This window comes from Calidris pugnax, unplaced genomic scaffold (assembly GCF_001431845.1).
Source record: "Calidris pugnax isolate Ruff unplaced genomic scaffold, ASM143184v1 scaffold24, whole genome shotgun sequence".
In the NCBI taxonomy this organism is placed as follows: Eukaryota; Metazoa; Chordata; class Aves; order Charadriiformes; family Scolopacidae; genus Calidris; species Calidris pugnax.
Genome location: NW_015090922.1, coordinates 9,481,952 through 9,502,719, shown reverse-complemented (window position 1 = coordinate 9,502,719; position 20,768 = coordinate 9,481,952). Strand labels below are relative to the sequence as shown.

General features: G+C 35.9%; 1 protein-coding gene across 1 annotated transcript in view; it reads right to left on the bottom strand.

The window, feature by feature from the left end:
- MTA3 (metastasis associated 1 family member 3) overlaps positions 1-20,768 on the bottom strand; it is a 135,096-nt gene that overhangs the window by 62,598 nt on the left and 51,730 nt on the right. Inside the window, exons 6-8 of the mRNA XM_014951171.1 lie at positions 17,378-17,480; positions 7,958-8,057; positions 3,333-3,521 (exon numbers count right to left, since the gene is read on the bottom strand). Of these exons, the coding sequence (XP_014806657.1) occupies positions 3,333-3,521; positions 7,958-8,057; positions 17,378-17,480 (392 nt within the window). The remainder of the gene's footprint in view (positions 1-3,332; positions 3,522-7,957; positions 8,058-17,377; positions 17,481-20,768) is intronic.

Here is a 20,768-nt window from a genome sequence, read left to right as displayed (position 1 = left end):
GGAGCAAAATAGCAAAGAGGTGTCAGCAGTACAAAAACAGGGACAGGGAATTTTATTTCTTTAGTTTCTGTAGAGCACTGGACCACTCAAATCAGACCAGCATGAAAAACGGAGGATTATAAAGTATCTTAAAACGAACATGTTAACTTTAAGGCATGTTTCCACAATTTTCTGAAGATGGAAAACAGTTGCTCCTGTTTTCCATAAATGGTTCAAGTCTGATTCCCAAGGCCTTTCCTGCCATATTTGAGATGTAACAGTTATAAATTTGTGAAAACTGGCGATAATGAAAAACTGAGAACTGACAAGCATAACAGCTGTCTCTTACCATTAGGAAAATAGTTATATTTGGACAACATAAAATAGTCAGTCTTCTCCCATTCTACTACCCTGGGATGTGAAGTAATTCAAGTAAATCAAGTAAATTCAATTAAATTAAAAAGTTTAGATTCATTAGGATTCACATAGGTTCTTAAAAACAGCAGAGAATTAACAAATGAGCTCCTGTAACAGTTGATGAGTCAACAGCTGATGAAAATGATTATTCAAAGGCTAGACTGGTAATTTGATAACAAACGAGCTTCCACCTATTAAAAAAAGGTAAATTCCTTTACATCATTTAATTTAAAATAATTGTCTCGCTTGCTAATATTTAATGTTTATAGCTTAACGTTTGAGCTGCACATTGAATGTCAAATAGTGCCATTTCTCATTAATTGCTGGAGAAGTAAATGAGCCTGCCCTTTAGAGAACTATCACGTAAGGGCCACGATTGCAGGTGCCGTGCTTTACAAATTCAGGACAAGTCAGAAAAGGCAACTTTACTCCTCTGGCACACGACGACTCAAGCAGGTACAACACAACCCTTCTGCTTCGGGCACCTTGTGCCACGCTACACGGCAGGCTTGCCTGCTCTGTGGCATTAAACTGCTCAGGTTCAAGTTTAATCTCTGGTACCGCAGCATATAATTTTATTAGATTTTACGTGGATACTCAAAGAAGTCAGCATGAACCAGCACATTGTGCTTTTACACCACATGTAAGAGTACTTCCTTTTCAATGAGTAGCCACTGAAGAGAGGGATGGTAACAGATAAATGTATTCTCACTCATAACCACTGCTTAAGTGCTACAAATTTACACCTACCTCACCCTGCAGAAACTTTTCACGTATCCGTGACCTAAATCTTAAAGGACTATTTTAGATGATTACTTAAAACCACATGTTTGTTTTGAAATCCCTATACCTTTCAAATGCTACATAGCAAGTGAGAACATGTGAATTTTACTCTAAAGAAATTAGGATGCCCCAAGTTAGACAATGATTAATGTGCCTGAAAATCTTCCAATGACATAGAATTAGATTAAGGTTGTGTGTACTATTATCGATACTACAAAAAATTGATACTTAAAATAGATGTTCTTCTAATGATGTTTTAGAAATGGCATGCCGTTTTTCCAAAAGTTAAAAAAATAAAAAGATATAAAGATAGACAACATCCCTGTTCTAACTAAATGAGATTATAATTAATTAGTGCTCCATATCTATTTCTGCTGCACTTCAACTCATCATTAACGTGCCCTCAGGGGGCTACGCAACCCTATCTGTAGATCTGTGCGTGTCTCTCACTTGGGGAGGACAGCAAGGGAAAAATATCTGCATTCTGGGACGGATGATTCAGTGAAAGAGGGAGGGTATCAGAGCCTACCTGAGATAAAAACTTAACACTTTAAAATGCTTCTAGTAGACTAACTCAAATATCTAGCATTTGAACATTACAAACGCGCAAGCGATTCCTGCAACACATTACTCTACTGTATCACCTGATGCGCATCAACAAAATTACATATAACACAGAAATTATACAGAAAAAAAAATATTACATAAATATCAGAGACAAGGCTTGGATATATTTGGTCACAAATTGTGTTGGGACTCAACTTGTAAATGGCCGATAAAATCTGTAATATACACTGTAGGCATTTTGAAAAGCTGAATACTATATATTAAGAGACATTTAGTTAGAAGAGATAGCTATTGAACTATTGAACAATTACGGCTGAGGACCATTTTTCTGTATGATAAATAATAAAGAGTTGTAGTTTACATCAGGATTTCAGTTCTAAAGCTCTATAAAATGTTCTTTTCCACTCATATTTGCTTGAACTTAACAGAGCTATTTCATCCACGATGCAATTTTCAACTTTATGTGATGAATGCAGTGAACATTTTCTCCCTTAGGAATCTCAAAATTAAGCATGCAGATATAATACACCTGTTAAAATGTCAGTTCTTCAGAAAAACAATAGCCTTCCCTTCCCACCTTCATGCAATTATCTGTTTCATTTCAGAACTGTGAAACTGAAGAAAAGACAGCTTCGCTCAGTGCCCAGCCTCCTCCCACTGTCCCACGCTCTGTCTTGGAAGGACTTCTACATTTACCATTGAGTACTATTTTCCCCTCACAAAGATTATTAATAATATCTGCAAAGAAAAAAAGCTCCGAGCTCTCAAGAGTCAATCAGAATGAGTTGTGAAAATGTTTCTATTGACTCGACTTCAGTCTTAAGCAACAGAATTCCTTGGGCTCACATTCTAACTTTTTTACAAAGCCCAACTTGAACTTAGTACATCAGAGGAAATCTTCTTCCTTGAAAAAAAGAGGGTCTCTGAGACACATGCAAAAAAAATTGCAAACAAACTACTAGCAATTCCAGCAGTGCTGGAATAAATTTCTTTTAATTACTCTGCATTAGCACTCAGAAAATTAAAGTTTTGCTGCCCTATTGTCTGATACTTCAGTACCAAAACCAGTAGTAGTTAGAACATTTTGGAAAACATTCCTTTACTTTTCAGAAGTGCCAAAATACCTAATATGTCAAAATAACTCCCTGCTGTGCACTTTAAAAGCTATCTGAATATGAATTTCTCTCGGTTAACCATAGAGGGAAACCCCAGCTTTCCAAAAACACTCAGGGGAGTCAGCCACGTAGCTGCTAATGAATTTCACTGGAAACTGTGGAAAAACTCTGAAAAGCTGCTGGAACTTTTTCAGATGCTTGTAAAATCCTTGCAAAAATCCTTATCAAAACACATCAGCATGAGACATCCTACCTGGTATTAAACAGATTATCTTCTGTCAACACCTTTGCAAAGAATGGCACTGAGTAAGAAAGCATATTAACTTGCATCCAGATAAAAATGTATACGTATGTTAATTACATTCCAGCTACATGTTTCTCCTCTAGCTAATCTTCCAAACCTACAGAAAGCAGTTATGCACACCCATGTGAAAACACAGTACCAGAAAAGTGGATTACTTTTGTACTTACAAAGTCTTGTCGAATGTCATTGAAGTCCTTGCCATACTTTTCCAGTGCCTCTTCAAATAAACTAGCTTCTGATGCTGACCACTCTTCCATCTCATCTCTACACAAGACAGGCCCTCCCAGTGGCACTAGAACACTGATGGCACTGCTCAAATCATAGTTGTGTTTATGCAGTGTATCCATTGCATGAAACTAGCAAGGAGAAGAGAATAAAAAAACTTGTTTTAACAGACAGCAGTCCACTTCAGTTAATGCAAATTCAACGTGGTATTTTCTAGAAGCCATGCAAGAAGCCTGAACTAATGCTAAATTTAGAATCTATCTTTATATCAAAGGTTTTCAGCTGTGGAACATAAGGGAAATAAATTGTTTATTACTTAATTCGGGAAAGAAAATGCCTTAATAAAATATTTACCAAAAATGACATTAGTTCCTGCAAATTACTAGCAAAGATTTCTAGAGAATCTTTAGTTGTAGAAATTGGTTCCAAGTAACCCAATAGAGACAGTAGTATATATTGATTGAGGGGTCATTTTCAACTAACAAAATTCTAAGCAGTAGAAATAAATAGCTGTCGAGACATCTATGTACTCGATATTCTCATTATTGGGGAAGGAAGTAAGTTATTGTTTTCATTATCATCATACTGAAAAACAAGTAAAACTTTTGTTCCTTGCTTATCTCTGCTGTCAGAGATGGGTAAATGAGGTTTCTTGCCTTACTTTCCTTTATAAAAGAGGAAAATAGAAAATGAACAAGTTATAGCATTTCATTCTAGAGGTAACACTGAATGCTCACGTCACTAACTGATGACAGGGAATAGAAAAAGTAAACAACTACGTCACAAATCCACCCACAGGGAAAATGAGCAATGTACAGGAAGCCTTTTTGACTCAGCAGCCCAAAAGATCCCACCACCACAATCTTAAATTGTTGTGCTGAAGGAGCTATTAGAGATATAAAGCCCAATAATGTTTGTGACTGTAACATCAGTCTCCCACTTATTTATCCCACCACAGCGATGAGCTGTAACTCATCACGCAGTCCCATACAGCCCTAAACTCTGCTCATGAGAGGGGGCATCCGAAACCTTTCAAGGAAGGAACTGACACTCTTGCATGATGTGTCAGTATAGCACTTACAGAGCAAACCCAGTTGAGCTTCTGCATATAAATGTACTGCAAATAATGAATTCTTATCTTTTGCTATCTCCTATGAATGCCTGAAGACTTGCTCCAGCTTTCAATACACATCTTTGAAGGCTACCAAGCACAAGATTCTTGAACTGTTTCATCTGCAAAAATTAATGTCACTCTTATCCTACAACAAGTCATTTTACTTAGGGTTCAAGTCAAATTCACCAGCCTTGAGAAAAAGCTATTGTTAAAATGAAGTATTCTAATATGGAAATATGTAACGACATCTAAAATCCATCATCTTCAGATTAGAGAATAAAATTAAATACTTGTTTATTGCTTATCATTCAAGCAGCAAGTAAACCAGGCTTTAAGATTGAACACTCACTATATGTTACCAACATTTAAATCTTTGTTTCAACTGCAGCCCTTGTGGAAAAGCAGTACATACTGGGCATTTTCCAAATAGCTGCTAAATCTGGGATCTATTCACTGATACCAACTTTCTTAAAAATGACAACAGAAGTGAATAAATCAGGATCTTGCTCTTGCCTTATGTTAATTTTTCTATCTATAACAAACATCTGATTCCATCAAGATTTTTTTCTTATATTGCTAATGAAAGGATTAATAATCAACTCTGTGGATAAAGTAGTATCTTCACAGAGCTGTTCTGTGACAGAAGACCACGACAAGTTCCCACGATAACACACTCTGCCTTCTACAGGTTTGTCAGCCTTCATTTGCAACCAAACTCCCATGTGGTGGCAAGTAAACTGTGCTCACAAAAGCAAGAGCAGCCTGAAGACATCAATCACTACAGCCCAAGACAAAAAGTCCTGGAGTATCTCCTTTTTATCTGCTTCACCAAAGGATGAGAGGACTGAAGAAACAACTAGTGGTAACTGATACCTAAGAAGACATCCAAAACCAGATTTACTTCCTCACAGGAAATTAGCACGGGCTCTTCCAAACAAGCCCACAACAAGGAGCAAGCGATTCCATCAACCTGCTTTGCTTTAATGGCTCTAACCATCAGTGTATACATTATATACAGTGTTTAGGAATCTGAAACAGGAAGTCTCCCCGGTTTCCTTCTCTTCTGAGAGAATTTTAATTATAAAATAAAACACTGCCTCCGAGAAGTCCAGAAATGCAAGTTGTTTGTCTTGCAAGTCTTTATCACTTGAAGAAAAGAACACTTACTATAATCTAAGAAGGTAAACACACATTGTTTCATGTCTTTCAGTAGGGTTTTTTTAAAAAGTTTCCTGCCTTGTCTCATTACCTTACCCATGTTTTCAAAATAAGGAAGCCTGAGAGTAGCTCTTACTTGCTGTTAAGCTGCAAGACCCCCCCCAATGTGTACTTCCATCCTGAATTTGCTCAAGTCTATAACCTATGCATTTATTGCATTTTTTTTAATCAGTCTGTTTACAGTCATCTCTAACTGAAACAACTAATTAGGAATACTGGAAAGCCAGAGGTGTGGTGTACAGAAATCCCATTAATAGCTCTTCAGGTGCCAGAGTTATCTGCCTTGCATGAAGAATACAGACAGCATAATTTTCTTAGTTTTATGCACCTACATCCCTTTCAAAGCATAAATAAGATATACCACAAGTTCTGCAAACGTCTGTACTAACTTTAACTCCTGATCAAAATATGCTCCCATTTAACATGGGAATGGCTGAAAGAATAACTACCATAATGACAAATACGTCTTTTCTTAACTTAGAAGGAAGTATATTGCCAAAGACCAAAAGAGAAGGGTTTTAAAAAGCTGAGGGGGTAGGAAAATGAGAACAGACAGACACAATAATTAAACCTGGGGTGGCTCCTCTGGTGCCTCATTATAAGATATGCCTTTCATTAAGTGTAATGGAACTTAATGGATCATTTGCAATGCAGAAACATTTATATGGCACTGAAACACTAAATGTATCCCTTTATTAGCAGCACTGCACATGTACTTTCAAACGAAGAAATTGCTATTAGGATGAATCTATTCTATTAATCACTGAATACAGTAAGAAGGATGCGCCATGTGTAGGATTTATTAGAAATTCTTCATCCAGTGTAATCTTAATAAAATGAAAAACGTTAAACTAAAGAACTATTATAATGGGGAAAAAAAAGCATTTAATGTGAACAAAATTACGCTGGTGAGGTAACAGCAGCAAGAGTCAAAAAGAAAACTCATTCTGAGCATTACTGAAAACATTACATTTTGCCACTGCCTTTACAACAGTACAATAGTCCAGACTAAATCAGTTTCCTGTTTAATAGCCTTTGAGTACACTGCAAAATATAAGAATTTTTCTCATCATACTAATGAATATGTTTTATCTGGAATATAAAATTGCCCTACTGAATCAGACCGGTCATCAGCAGCACCAAGATGTTAGAGAAAATAATAACTTAGAGAAAATAATTAAGTCTAACCACAGTCTGAGGTCAATTCCCATTTCACTCACCAAAATCTACAAAACTTGGGAATTAGAAATGCCTGATGGTACACCTCTTCCTGTTCTCCTCAATACCCATTTATGGACCCATGGTCCATAATTTTTTAACTCCTTTTTTAACCTGCTGATATCGCCTGATCCTACAAAATTTTGTGGCACTAAAATCCAGGAGCTCTCCAGCCACTATATAAGCTAGTACCTTAACTATTTTAAAGTGATCTTTAGTTTCATTCAATGTCCTCTAGTTTACATACTCAAGCAAATGATGAATAGCAAATCTACTTTAGTCTTAACTATCATCTTCATGATTCTGCAACAAAAAAATTAATAAACAACTATTGCTGATGTCTTTGCTAAACTAAGTCAGACCTGATGCTACGAAACAGTAGGGTTTTTTTCTCTCACGTAGTTTTCCTGGTATGCTTTTATTACCACAGCTCATCTGTCATCTCAGCTAATATGAATATACAGAGACAAAACTTTGGTCTGTAATTGACGTAATTTTAATTTCCCTCTAAAAGATGCAGGTGCTTATATTGTAGCGAGTACTTTAACAAACTATAGAAACATCCTAAGGATGTTCCCAGTAAAATGTTCTTCAAAAGGTGCTTAACACAGTCCGATTGCTTATACTTTAGAACATTTACTAACACACAGGTATACTAAGTACAAAATATTATCCAAACAATTTTCAATCAGCTTTATTACTGCATACTTTAAATCACACTATTGATCAATTATACAGAGTGAATCCTTATACAATGTGTACTATCCACCCTGCTGTGGAAATTATCACATATATTATATTTAAATAGATTTCTGCTAAAGCCAAGTGATACACAGTGCAATTACAAGGGCAGCACCAAGATGCTTACAGAAAACACACAGGATTATTTAAAATACACATAGGCACCTTGCATGCAGGTATCTAAAGAAAAACAGACATCCAGAGGACAGGGACTAGAGAAGTAGGTACCACTGAATTCACAGATGTAAAAAAACAGTTGCGGGGATTTTAACCTACCAGTGTGATGTCTCGGGAAGCAGCAGCTGCACTCATGTGTAAACTTGGTTGCCTGACAGAACTGCTGCAGTCCAATGCTCGAGCAAATGTGCCAACAGCACTACAACAGAGAAACAGGAGACAATAAACGCATAGACAGACTCAACCTTCTTTCTATTTTTATCAGACTCTATGTCATATTTATAAAAGCATGCTTTTAGGAATAAAAGTCACATACTGTTAAGATTTCAGATCTCTGCCAACAAAGGACAAAAAGACAAATCACCAAGCATTGCAGTAAAATCCTGACTTTCTCCCCCAAAAGTAATAACCTACATATAAGAACAGCACAGAAACAAAAGATACTCAATACATTTCTAATATACCAATTTTTTATTAATTACAAAGTCAAACATCTCACTCAGTTTGAGCTTTACAACTGTGACTATTATTTTTAAAATTAAAAAGCCAAACCACTGTTCAACAAATTACAATAAATTTAAAAAGGGAGTTCACCGGTTTCCCATGAGGAATTAATAACATTTTTTTCACTGTGGTAATGCATGTCCACTACTTCCACTGGTACAACAATGAAAGCGTATTAGCTTAGTATTAGATACCTCCCAAATCATATTTTTGTGATAGGTTTTATGTAATAATGAAATAGATGGATCTCTCAGCCTACTTACTAAAAGCATTCCACCATTATTGAACTGGAGACATTTCTCTCCAAACTTTTATATTTCTGTTGCACCTTTGGTGATGTATTGCACGTGGCATTTATTAGACTTACCAGAGCAACAAAAGATAAGGACTAGAGATGGAGATTTAGTGTGACAGTGACTGTTCTAAACTGCAAACTTTTCTTGGAAGCACATCTATGATACAGCATAGATGGTGAAGGGAAAGATGCGTAAGAGAATTTGACTGGGCTCAGCAGATCATAGAGAAAATGAGCAAAGACGCAGGAACACATGAGAAAGATTATTAATTAACAGAAGCTGCTCCAGTATCCTGAATTGCATAATGACTCTTGAGGTGTACTGTGTCACTATGATACTAGAAAAAAATGATTTGTTGCAGTTGTGACCTAAGTCCCTCTAAATTCAAAGATCCAATTACTCACCTAACATTTTTAATACAGTATAAGCCTTTGGACTGAAGGACTGGAGCCTTATTCATCAGTTACATTTCACACAAGTTGTAAGCATAGAATTATACTAACGAGGAATGCCATTGACAGAGATCAACACACCGGAAGTTTCCCATTATCGTGTACTATAAACCCAATATTTAACAATAAAATAATATAACGTACACCAAGACTTTTACTCACTGAGGTGCATTATTGAATGTGGAGAAACTGGTTAATAACGTGTTATTGGAATTTTATCTTAAATCTCAAAACATTTAATACTGAATACATGTTTCAGTACTTGCTGCCAAAAACTTTTAAGACACAGTTAAGATTCAACAGTGATTCACACACTCCAGATATTAACAGCTTAAATTTCGAAAGGCTGTGGAATACATAAGTTATATTCAAATGTTCCACAACCTTTGCTCCCTCTTTGCAGAGATGGCAAATATGTGACGAGAACACACACACACATTCTATTTTCTTTTTTAAAAAGTCTGGCAGTACATAAAACAGTATTTGTCCACAAATCAGTCCCGAGAATAAGGCTCTATTGTGAACACATTTCCTGATAGTCAGTCAACCCCTTTAAACATGTTGGCATTGATAAGGGCTGTAGCTAAACAGCCTTTCCTGTGATCCTTCTGTTGCTACTGTTCAAACCAGTAAAGCAGCATGCGGCATGACTGCATTTCCCTTCTGCTGCTACCTTCTAGCTTCTTATCTTCCTTTGGCATAATTAACACAATTTTATTTTGACCATATTTCTAAAATAAAATCAGAGTATGCAATGAAAATTACAAAGAGTAAGTCTTCACAAGTCACTCTCTAGCACATCAAACTTTTTAGACTGACTTCAGTGCCTAAGCATATGTGAATGATGTTGCCCAGTGTGTAAAGTCAAAATTAAGACACAATATAAAGCTAGGTTTATTTCGAATAAGTGATAAAGAGGTAAGAATTGATGCACTAGGTGATATCCTTTCCACAGCTGTACTGAGTAGGAGAGGATTGCGACCACCAGAGGAATGCTGTGTGGGAGCATGGGGTACCTGAGTGCAAAACAAGTAGAAACCACCATAAAACGTAGTCAGTGTGCCATCCCGAGAAGGGAGGAAAGCGGGGTGGCTGCATCTGTGGCTATACATTGAAATCAATGTACCTTCCAGTTCTCCTTTACCTGGAAACTTTTGAAAATCAGTCAATTTTTCAGACAACCCAAGTAAGCATATGAATTCTAGAGCATTGGCTGTTAAATAGTAACTAGTCTCAGAACTTAACAGTGATGTACAGTGCTCTGTATCATCTAGCCATGCCATTCAAACCCAGTACTAATTTTAGAAACTATTAAAATTATTTTTTTATGTTTTTTCATTTAAAAAACAGATATGCAGAACATATTGATACAGAAGTCAAATGTTTCCCCTGTGATTTTTCTTTGCATTTTTTTTCCTAATAATACCAAAGAATTACTTTTTAAATTTTAAAAGGACAAAACTCCACCCAACTACCGAATGCCCATTTCCAGAAGACACACTATTGTCTTCACCTACCTGCTACTAAAACAGAACTGAGTATTAAGCCAACACAGGCTGAACAGTCAAACCCTGAACTACTCATTTTTTCTTTTAAACGTACTCTTTAATGTAAATGTTCCATTAAGTTGGTAGAATCCAAATAATAACTGTAAATACTTAATTAAAAGTATATTTAATTCAATAATAACAATAATAAACTCACGTAACCAAAAAAATGTGCTCAGTAAGCTAGTCACAAATTAGTTATTCAATGAGTAATTAAAGCACTGAGACTTCAAACAGAAACCAATACTCCCAGGACTCCCAAAATAAACTAAGGCCAAAAGGCACACAGACAGGGAATTCACAGGTGCCAGAGATGGACAGGAATGATAAACAACTGGGGCTATCAGCAGAGAGATCACTCTTTGCACAGGCTGTACCAGCAAGCAGGTATAAGAGCTTTAAGGGCTAGACCAAATGATCCAGTGTCTCCTTAATTAGGTTTTCCTTGTTTTAATTATCTTAAAGACCAGAACCAAGAACGTTCTCTCAAGGACTTATAGCAGAGATTGCAGCTGACAACCGTACAAACACAAATCAAGATAATTCAGTGCCAGGATCTAAGACTACCCACAAATTCAGCAAAACTCAACAACATCTATGCCCAAAAAAACCTGACAGTGAACTCTGTAGGGATGAAGTAGCTTATCATCATTTTGTTGTGCCTGCGTGCCCTATGTTCAGGCAAAACTTCAAATTAGGCATTGAACACAGAAAATACATTGCTCTGAATTTCTTCTAACTCGTCTAAGACATGTTGAAATTTTTGCATTAGTCATCAGTAGTAGCCAATGAAATTATGAGGCAGCAACGTAACAGTCATAACACATTTCTAAAGATTAAATTGCTCATCAGTAACTAGTTCTGAAAAGGGGCACTATTTATGCAAGAAAATCTGGTACCACTGTGATCGTACATCAGGATAAAAATAGTCACCAGTCTCCCCAGCAGCAACAGCAGTCCGGCATCAAACTGGATCCAGAAAGTCCTAGATCCAGGCCAGCGACCCTCTATTTTCTTCCATCTTGTATTCTCAAAAATCCAGCTGAGATAGAGGTCCTTCTCAATCTGAGGACATTTATTTTAAAATTGTCCACTTTCATACATTGTTTCTGCATTTCAGTGATACGAGATGAATTGTGGGTATACTCTGAACAAATCTGTTTAAAGCAAACCACCTCTGGGCATAAATGAATCTGCAAATTCACATTTTTCCTCTTATACTTGCAACTAATGAATGAGACCTACGTGCCATCTCAAAAGTTAAAGTTTTTGAGGAAAATAACTAAGTGGATCTTTGGTGGTTTTCTACGTATTAGGAAGCTTTTGTTTTCGTTATTATTACATTGATGTTTCCCTTCACTATGAATTGGAAACGGTCCTAAAAGATGACCTCTTAGACTGCTATCAATAAGAGCATTTTACAAACAGCCAATTAGTATCTGATTGCGCCTTCAAAGAGTCTTGTGATACTTAAAATATTGGAAAGCAGAAAAAACATACTTCTGCAGTGGAGATATATGTCATCAGCTCAATATTAAAGTTGAAAAAATACCATGGAGATTTTTACTACTAGATAATGTAAAATCTAACATGAAGATCATATTCATAGTAAAATGATGCTGTTGCAGAAGACACATTTTCCTTGCTTTTTTAAGCATTGTCTGTACAGTGCTGTTTCATTATTATCACTTCAGATATTTAGAGCGCACGAGGAGATGACATAACAAACATGAAAGTCACCTGCCATTATTCTTTCTCTGAAAGACTCTCAAAGTTAGGGTAGGAGGTGGCATTACATATAATGTCCCCTACGCACCACAACTAACCTTCAGTTTCATTACTACATTAATAGCAATGGAACTTATCTGAAATCTTTATTACTCAACCGAAATAGAATCTGACACATACAAGCAGAAAATTCACAGGATATGATTTAAGTGATCATCTGTACTTCATCCTGCAATTTCACAGTCATAGAGGAGGAGATCTGCATCCCCCAAAGCAGGTTCAGGAAAATGCTGCTGCAGAAATTTTTTTTTATAGTACAATAGATAAAATTTCATTAAAAAAAACAGATGCAAAAAACCCCAGCTCCAACTCTGAATTAGTTGTTTTCAAATTAAATTGGTGAAGAAGAAATATTATAACAGAAAAAGTACAAAGGAATAAATGTGTATTGGTCAAGCATGACAGACAGGCAGAAACATAGTATTTTTGATATTCCTAGTAAACTTGAAGTGAACATATTTTTCCTTTTCATTGCCAAACCATCTGCTTACCATTACATGCTGTAATTCACCTCAACAGCAAACATCTAGTTCTGAGAGTGCAGCATCAGCATAACGATTTTCACCACCTTTACTGCATAATTTTATATTGCAACTCTGCCATTAAATTTCATTATCTCTTTAATGAACTCCAATTCCTCTTACTTCTCAGCACTTAAAGACAATCCAGAAGCACACTAACAGTGAAGTTTCCAAACCAGTAACTTTACGTATTTGTTTTCATTGACGAGCTTCAGGAGGTCTTATTTACTGCCACTGACTACACTGAATTATCTTGCAAGAACAGAGTATTACTATTTGAATACACTTTAAAATGTTTTTATTTCTTGTTTTTAGTTGATAAGTGTATTCTTTTCCTCAATATGATGAAAGACACATTGCTGGTTGAAGTCGCATTGCGTTCCCCTCCTCACTGTAAGATAAATTCCTGTAACAAATAAACCTCCAAATACTATGAGCACTTGTAACTAAATCAATAGTAACCAACAAAAATGAATATAATCACTTTATTAGAGGAAATGGAAAAGTGAAAACAAGGCAGGAAGGATCAAACTCTAATTCATAATGACTAACATGTAATTTTCCATTTTTCTGTAATTTTCCATCCAAAAATAATCAGGCATTCAAATGAAGAGAAAGATGTTATGTTAGCCGGAGGTATGCAATGCCATTTTAATTTCAAAGTAATTAAAGAACAAAATTTTAAGGTAGATGTGCAATGCTTTAAGGTTATTTTAATTAGTCTTCAAAACTCTGTTTCAGCTGGAAACAAGCTGAGACCACAAACATCTGGAAAATAGTTTGATTTAGAGATACATTCCTTCCAGAAGACAATGTTGATAATCTAGTTAGATGAAGCAGAATAAAAGAACTAAATTGTTAACTGTTTCACTGCATCATACAGTACATAAACAGAACTAGAATGTACCATAAACTTATCATGTAATGCATTCTAGACAAAATTAGCAGACAGAATGAAAAAAAATGGGTCGAGTCTATGGCTCTGAGCATCTACTCCTACCACACCTGAGTCTGGTCAGGACCATTTTTGACTCCTTAGCAAATTTAAAAAAAACCCAGGACTATTACGTTATACACACAACAGGAAAGTTTCTGTTTCCTAATACTATGCTACTTGGAATACAGTTAGAAAGAGAACATGAGATCTCACAAGGAAATTAAGTATTCCTTGTGTATTAGGAACAATAGAGGCTGATGACTAGAGAAAACAGGGGGTATCTATATCAGTGTTCTGGTTCAAATTAGCAATCAAGTTTCAAAGCAACTGTCAGAAGTGCAGTAGATCAAAAGGTATCTTGTAGCATACAAACTGGATTTCTGTTAAGGTAAAGAGTAGTTCCACATACTCATTTAGTCCACAGGACCACATTAGAGATAGTCCAAAAATAAAACTGTTCAAAATGTGTGTAGTGTGGATGCTAAGTCCTCATCACCAAACATTTGAATTCTGCTAATCCACTTCTACTGTGTTATACTATTTGCCAACATGAACAGACATAAACTGCTGTTGCAGCTTCTCAGAGTTCTTTGAAGCCAGCAGACACAGAAGGACTGTTGCCAATAATATATACAACAATCAAAATTGGTGGACAAAGCTGCATCTTATTTTCATGGAGTGGAAAATGGTGTTGGAATTCTCATTGCCAGAGCATAAATGACAGTGGGTTACCCAAGAAACAACTCAAAACCAGAATACATTAGTCTGATGCCTCAAACTTCTCCTAACAGATGCTTGTGCTAGTTCAAGTTATGCTTCTGTAGGAGCAACATGGTACTTTCAAGATTTGTAAACCCACAGTCAAGGAAGACCACTTTGGGAGCTCAAGGTTAAGTACCCTTATACTTTTTTTCAAAATTTCCATAGATTTTTCTGGCAATGCTACCTCCAATTTCCGGACAGGACAGGCATATTCTTTTACCTTTACATACAGCAGATTATTGCACACTAGAGCTTAGTGACAGGCCCAGACCGACCAAGCATATAAACCTAGAAAAAAGGCCTCTTGTTCCTGAAACAGTAAACAAACCTTGTAAGACTGGGAAAGCTACATGTCCTAAGCCAAATATAAATGTTCTTGCAAATGGGCAATACAAATATTAAAAAAAAGAGAGTGTTTAAACACCTTCTAAAGAACCAACAAAGCGTGCTTGTGTGACTGAAAAAGCTGAAGCCTACAAGGACAAAAGCAACTCTTTCTTCAGCCAGAGCAGACTGAAAAAACTGAGAAGAAATACTTGGTGCCTTTGATCCACCATGTAAAAAAGACCACATGAAAATGCTTTTCAAATTTCAAATACAGATAGCATACCCACACTTAACCAAAATCACATATAGGAAAACATTTGGGAAAAAGTTCTTACTGTCAGAATTTCAAATTTGCAAAACTAAACATAGCTTCCAGGAACCAGAGAAATATCATTCTCACTGAAAACCTAGCAGGCACAGCCAGTGCCCAGTGAACTGCAGTTAGGCCACCACAAAGTCTATAAGCAGAGTTTGACCGATCATAATACCAGCTCCACTGTTACTCAAGCAGCTTTTAGTAGTCAGTATCATGAAAGTCTTTACATGCAAGCACACAGCATATTCAATTTTAAGCTGCCACAATCATCACAGAAGAACCGTTTCTGGTGAAAATCTGTCTCAGAAGCACTTAATGCAAGAGAAATGTGATGTTGCAGCCTGTAAATACAGATACATAAAAGCTTGGAAATAGTTTCTGTCAGTTCAAAAGCAGTTTACAAAGATTAATGGAGTTCTGTGGAAGAACATCAATAAGGGGGTACCTGAATAACACCTGATCACAGCTGGTCATTAAGATTGCTTAACACAAGATCTGAGATAGCTACAGTTAGTCAGCTATGACCCAGACCCCTTCCCTTCATAACAGAAATATATCAACGTCTAAACAAATGCAATCTTGGTCAGGGAACACCATTGCACAGGATGTCTTAAATAAGGGAGCAAAGAGAGAAGAACGTTTTTCTCTAAAAATTTCATTTATTCTCTGTCACTTCCCAGTAGACTGCTTTGCACTCCTCTGGGAATTTTTTCAGCCTCACAGTACACGACTTCAGCTCCCCAGAGCGGCTGCAAAATGGGGAGTGGAGGGATGTTAAAGCAATGAATGAACTCTTCAAAAACGCACATTATCTTCACAAAGATGGTATTTTTAAGGTTCCCCATCATGGTCTGGCCATACACATCCAGGTATTATATTGCTGGTGATAGAAGTAGTTCTGTTTTCTGGAGCATTTACCAGGCACTGTGATCTTCTGAACAGATGCATGTTCACAACTATACCCCTCTCTGGCTTGGAAATTTAACAGGGGCAGGCAATTTTTACTACTGTATAGAAAGGATACAGTGCTACAAAGTGGAGGAAAAAGAAGAAACCCTGGTAGATCAGCATTGAACTGTAAAACAGTAAAGTGGCAACCCATTTCACCATACACAGAAGCTGGAAAATACAAAGCAACTTCTGTTTATTTCCTTCCTGAAACACTTTTTTTCAAAAGGGAGGAAGAATAAAGTACAGAAACTGGAAACAACAGAAAATTATTGTTTGCCTAAGAAGATTTGAGACTGTGCTCTGCGACCATGTTACAGAAAATACAGAAGATGCAGTAATTCAGGATAAAATCACTACTTTATCTGTCATCATTAGAACAGTACCTTTGTACTGTATTTGTGAGTACGAATTACAGTACAAGTGGAGCATGATACATCTTATGAGTGTAGGGCTGTTCTTCAGTAAGAAGTCTACAGGGTTTTGCAAGCTGTTTCTTTTTTTTTAGATAAATTAAAGTTATTTCTGAATCCCAAGGGCTTTGATGTTCCCCTTATAAGTCTGCATAATCATATGTTACTTTATCAAATTGAACTGACCAGAGTTTTTTCACTAATGAAATGCATCACTTCTAAACTTTTCTTTCAACATTCATACGAAATAAGTGCACTGCATATTATTCAGCTTATATGCAAATCGGGCAAGTTCTGCATTGATTCCATTTGTTAACATCTTCTTTAATTCTACTCTTAACTTTAAATTACACTAGGAAATTCCAAGTACTATAATACAAGGCTGAAACATTAGTAGTGAAATCCTGTTTCGTTTACTCTGAAGGGAAAACAGACTGATGTCTACATTTAAAGTATCAAATTCTACTATAATCTGAAATACAGGCAGCATAGCATTATTCCAAAACTCACTGTCTTTTTCTCTCTTCTGTATTGGTAGCTTCAATAAATATGCACAAGATTATGGTTTGATTTTCTCTTTTAGCTAACTGTGGGAAAGAAAAGGGCTCACAAAATGGCAATCAAGTTGAGCAACACGATATAGGGGAATAAATAGTCAGAAGGAAAAAGGAAAAGGAATTTTTTTTAATTAGAGGATTTTAATCTTACCGTGCTACAACTAAAAACTGGTCAATCTGACGGTCAGTAAGGGGGCTATCTGGATCCCATACTTTTACTTCCAGCTTTGCCTGTTCTCTGTCATCTAATTCTCCTGTCAAAAGGTAGATGGGACAAAACACTTATTACTCACAATGTTTTTATCTGCGTATTTCTTGTACTATGTTTAAGAGAGACATCGTACATTTTTAAACACACACACAGTACTTAAAAATCAGCAGTTATCCATTTAAATTCCATAATGCAGCATCAGTGAAATAAATGTTTTTCCTTAACATCAGCATTTCAATTTAAGGAGGCATTCTAAGGAGGTGTAGTATCAAAGAGCTTTAAGAAAACGTGATTAAAAACTTGAAACCAGAATCTAAGTAAACCAGTGGTTTCTTTAAATTGCTTCTCAACTATATCAAAGTTACTGTTTCACTCAAGCCACATTAAAATTACTTTCACACTTAACCAGATTTAGCAATTGAATTCTATCCAATTTGTATTCTATGCACCCAAACCAAAAACCATTATGAAAGTGCTGTCTACTACATTTAATTATTGTTTCCACCTTTTGCTCTCAACCATTACATTATCTGTATTGTTAACACAAATTGTATTAAAATTGATGTGTATGTTGAGTAGTTATATCCTCATATAAAATAACGTATAAGGCTCCAGCACAAGAAAGTTACTATACACTACATCATGATTTCCCAACTCCATTTGTCTGAATGGTGCAATTTGTGTAGATGCATATGGCCGAAACAATGGTGGTGGGTTTTTTTGATAATACCCTGTATTTTGATAATTCCCCGTATAATTTGCTCTGTATTCATTATCAAAGACTATGGCATTTGTACTGCTTGGAAGAACAGTGAAGTGTGAAGATGCTACAATGATTCATGTTCATAGGGAAGCTTAAATCTTGGCTTGACTACTACAGCAAGGACTTCTACTGCAAAATGAGAGGCTGATTAGGCAGGCAAGACGTAATCTACTAGTATGAGAAGATTTACCTATGGAATGTGGCCAACACGTTTAGTGCCGCAACAGATGACAAGAACAAAGTTAGAAATATTGTCTTTCCTTGGTATTTTAGAGTAAGAGCATGTTCTTCCTTCCAAGAAGATAAGAAAAACTCCAATGTTTAGTTGGATGAGATACTACAAGAATAAAAACCTGCTCTCAAATACAGCTGTTCCATTTCCTTGGAAAATCTAGGCTGCGTAGGTACCTTTCTGAGCACACACATCACTTTAGTCTGCGTTATTTCTTATGACTTAATGAAAACAGCCAGTCTAAACACGCATAGTATCATCAAGACATGAAATAACCTGTACACTTAAGAGTCTGGAAGCAGACTGCAAGCCAGGCACTGGCTTTTTGGAAATCTCATCACATATATGGCAAGTTTCTCTAGCACATTTATTCTAGAAGGAAATGGGAATGTGGTATGCATTTATCCCTGTCAAATACACAAGTTAAAACTGCACCATGCTGTCTGGCTAATGTTTCAAGAACAAATTTCACAGTTGCATTCCCATAAAAACAAAGTAAATTACTTTTTTTTTTTTGTACTCAGGCAATAAAGAATTGCCTACCTAATGGGACTTATGCTTCTGTTTGACATAGTTTGCATCCAATACTAGAAACAAACTTAATTTCTGGCAATCTTGGGTAAGATTTTAGGTCTATAAACTTATTCAATGGTCTACACAGTTGTCAATACATTCATTTTTTCCATCTGTGACAGACATGTTGTGGGTGAGGTTCTACATTTTATAAATAATCTCTGAGCACTTCAATCTGTTAATATATAGTTTTTAAATATCTTTCATGTTAGTTAACTGTTTCAGGACATCATATCCCAGAAATCAGAATTGTAGCAGTATGGCAAAACCCAATACTCAGGCAGGGTATACTTCTCAAAAAGAGAGAACATCATACAAGCACAAGACAAGTATTCAACCAAAACATGTCACTATCCTGAATCAAGCTTGCAAAAAGCTGACAAAAAGTGCAATATTACATGTTTTATTTCAAGTAGGGGTAAATAAACAATTGCTACTACAAAAGCTGTTGTAACTGTTGATAAAGGTAAATCTGAAATATTGCCAAACAATACTTTGTAATAGCAGTAGACATAAATAGGATATGATCAATTGAATATCAATACCAAAAGATTCCAAGCACAGACAATGTAATATTTGCAATATTAAATATTACTGCAACAATAGCAGTCAGCGAGGTTTCCGGAAGACCTGTGGTCTCTGCCAAATTGCACTTACAAAAAATGCTTCATTCCTCATTTTCCATTTAAATGGCAGGATACTATCACTTAAACAGGAAGAAAAGTAATGTAAACACATGAAATCATGAAGGCAGTCAAGTGGTACTGTAGAAATCTTTGAGAAGTTAATTTCCTTTGAGTGTGCTGAAAGAATCAGTATAGAAAGATCACGTAAGATGAACAGGTCTTCTTTGCAGAGGTCTTCTTTCAAAATAATAATTACAAATAAAAACAAACCTGTTTTCCTTGACCTATCTGCCCTTAGTTAATCTTACCTGCATCTTATACTATGGGATTTTTAACACAGCGGGCCCCTTTAAATCTATGACACAATTTCTCTTAACACCTCCTACATTCATCTTTTATATTGTTGAATTTGAAACAGAACTGCAAGACATTCAAACTGAACAGGTATCAAAGTTGCCATAATATTCATTCCTTATACTGTAAACTCTAGGATACAAACGGAATAGGGGAGTTCAACATTTAGCATTTTCAGTGTTGCATTTGAGAAGGTTCTCAGGTGCTGTTTTACAAGCGTTACTTTCCCTCACCACCACCAACAAACCAATTACAGCTTCTGAGAAGCATTAGGCTATTTTTTTTTTGAATGGCTGGTATGACAAACCAGTGTATCCAATTTATTTTGAGTGCTGCTTATAATTTTGTTATTGCCAATCTAATCCTGAACATTAATTTTACTGGAAAACATTAGTAGACAGCCAGAAATATGCCTGCTTTTCTCCTCATCAATCATTCAATGCCTTACTCCTCACGGTTCTCTTTTAATAAGAAGCAAAATGTAATTTTTTGCTTTAAGAAAAATAATTTAGGTTCTGCATTTCAGTTAGTCATTTTAAAAAAGGAAAGCAAGATCTGTGCTTCAGAAAACAACTGTAAGAAAAATTTTACAGAAAACAGAAGTAAAACAAATGCAAATTTAACCGAATGCAATTAAAATGAACTACATGATTAAAGATCTACTTAGTCCTTTAGACTTCACTTCCTGCAGATAAATCTCCACAAGGTAATTCGTACCTTAGATTCAGCATGATTCTATGTTCTTCTCCTAACATATCCAACTAAAAGAAAATAACTTGCAAT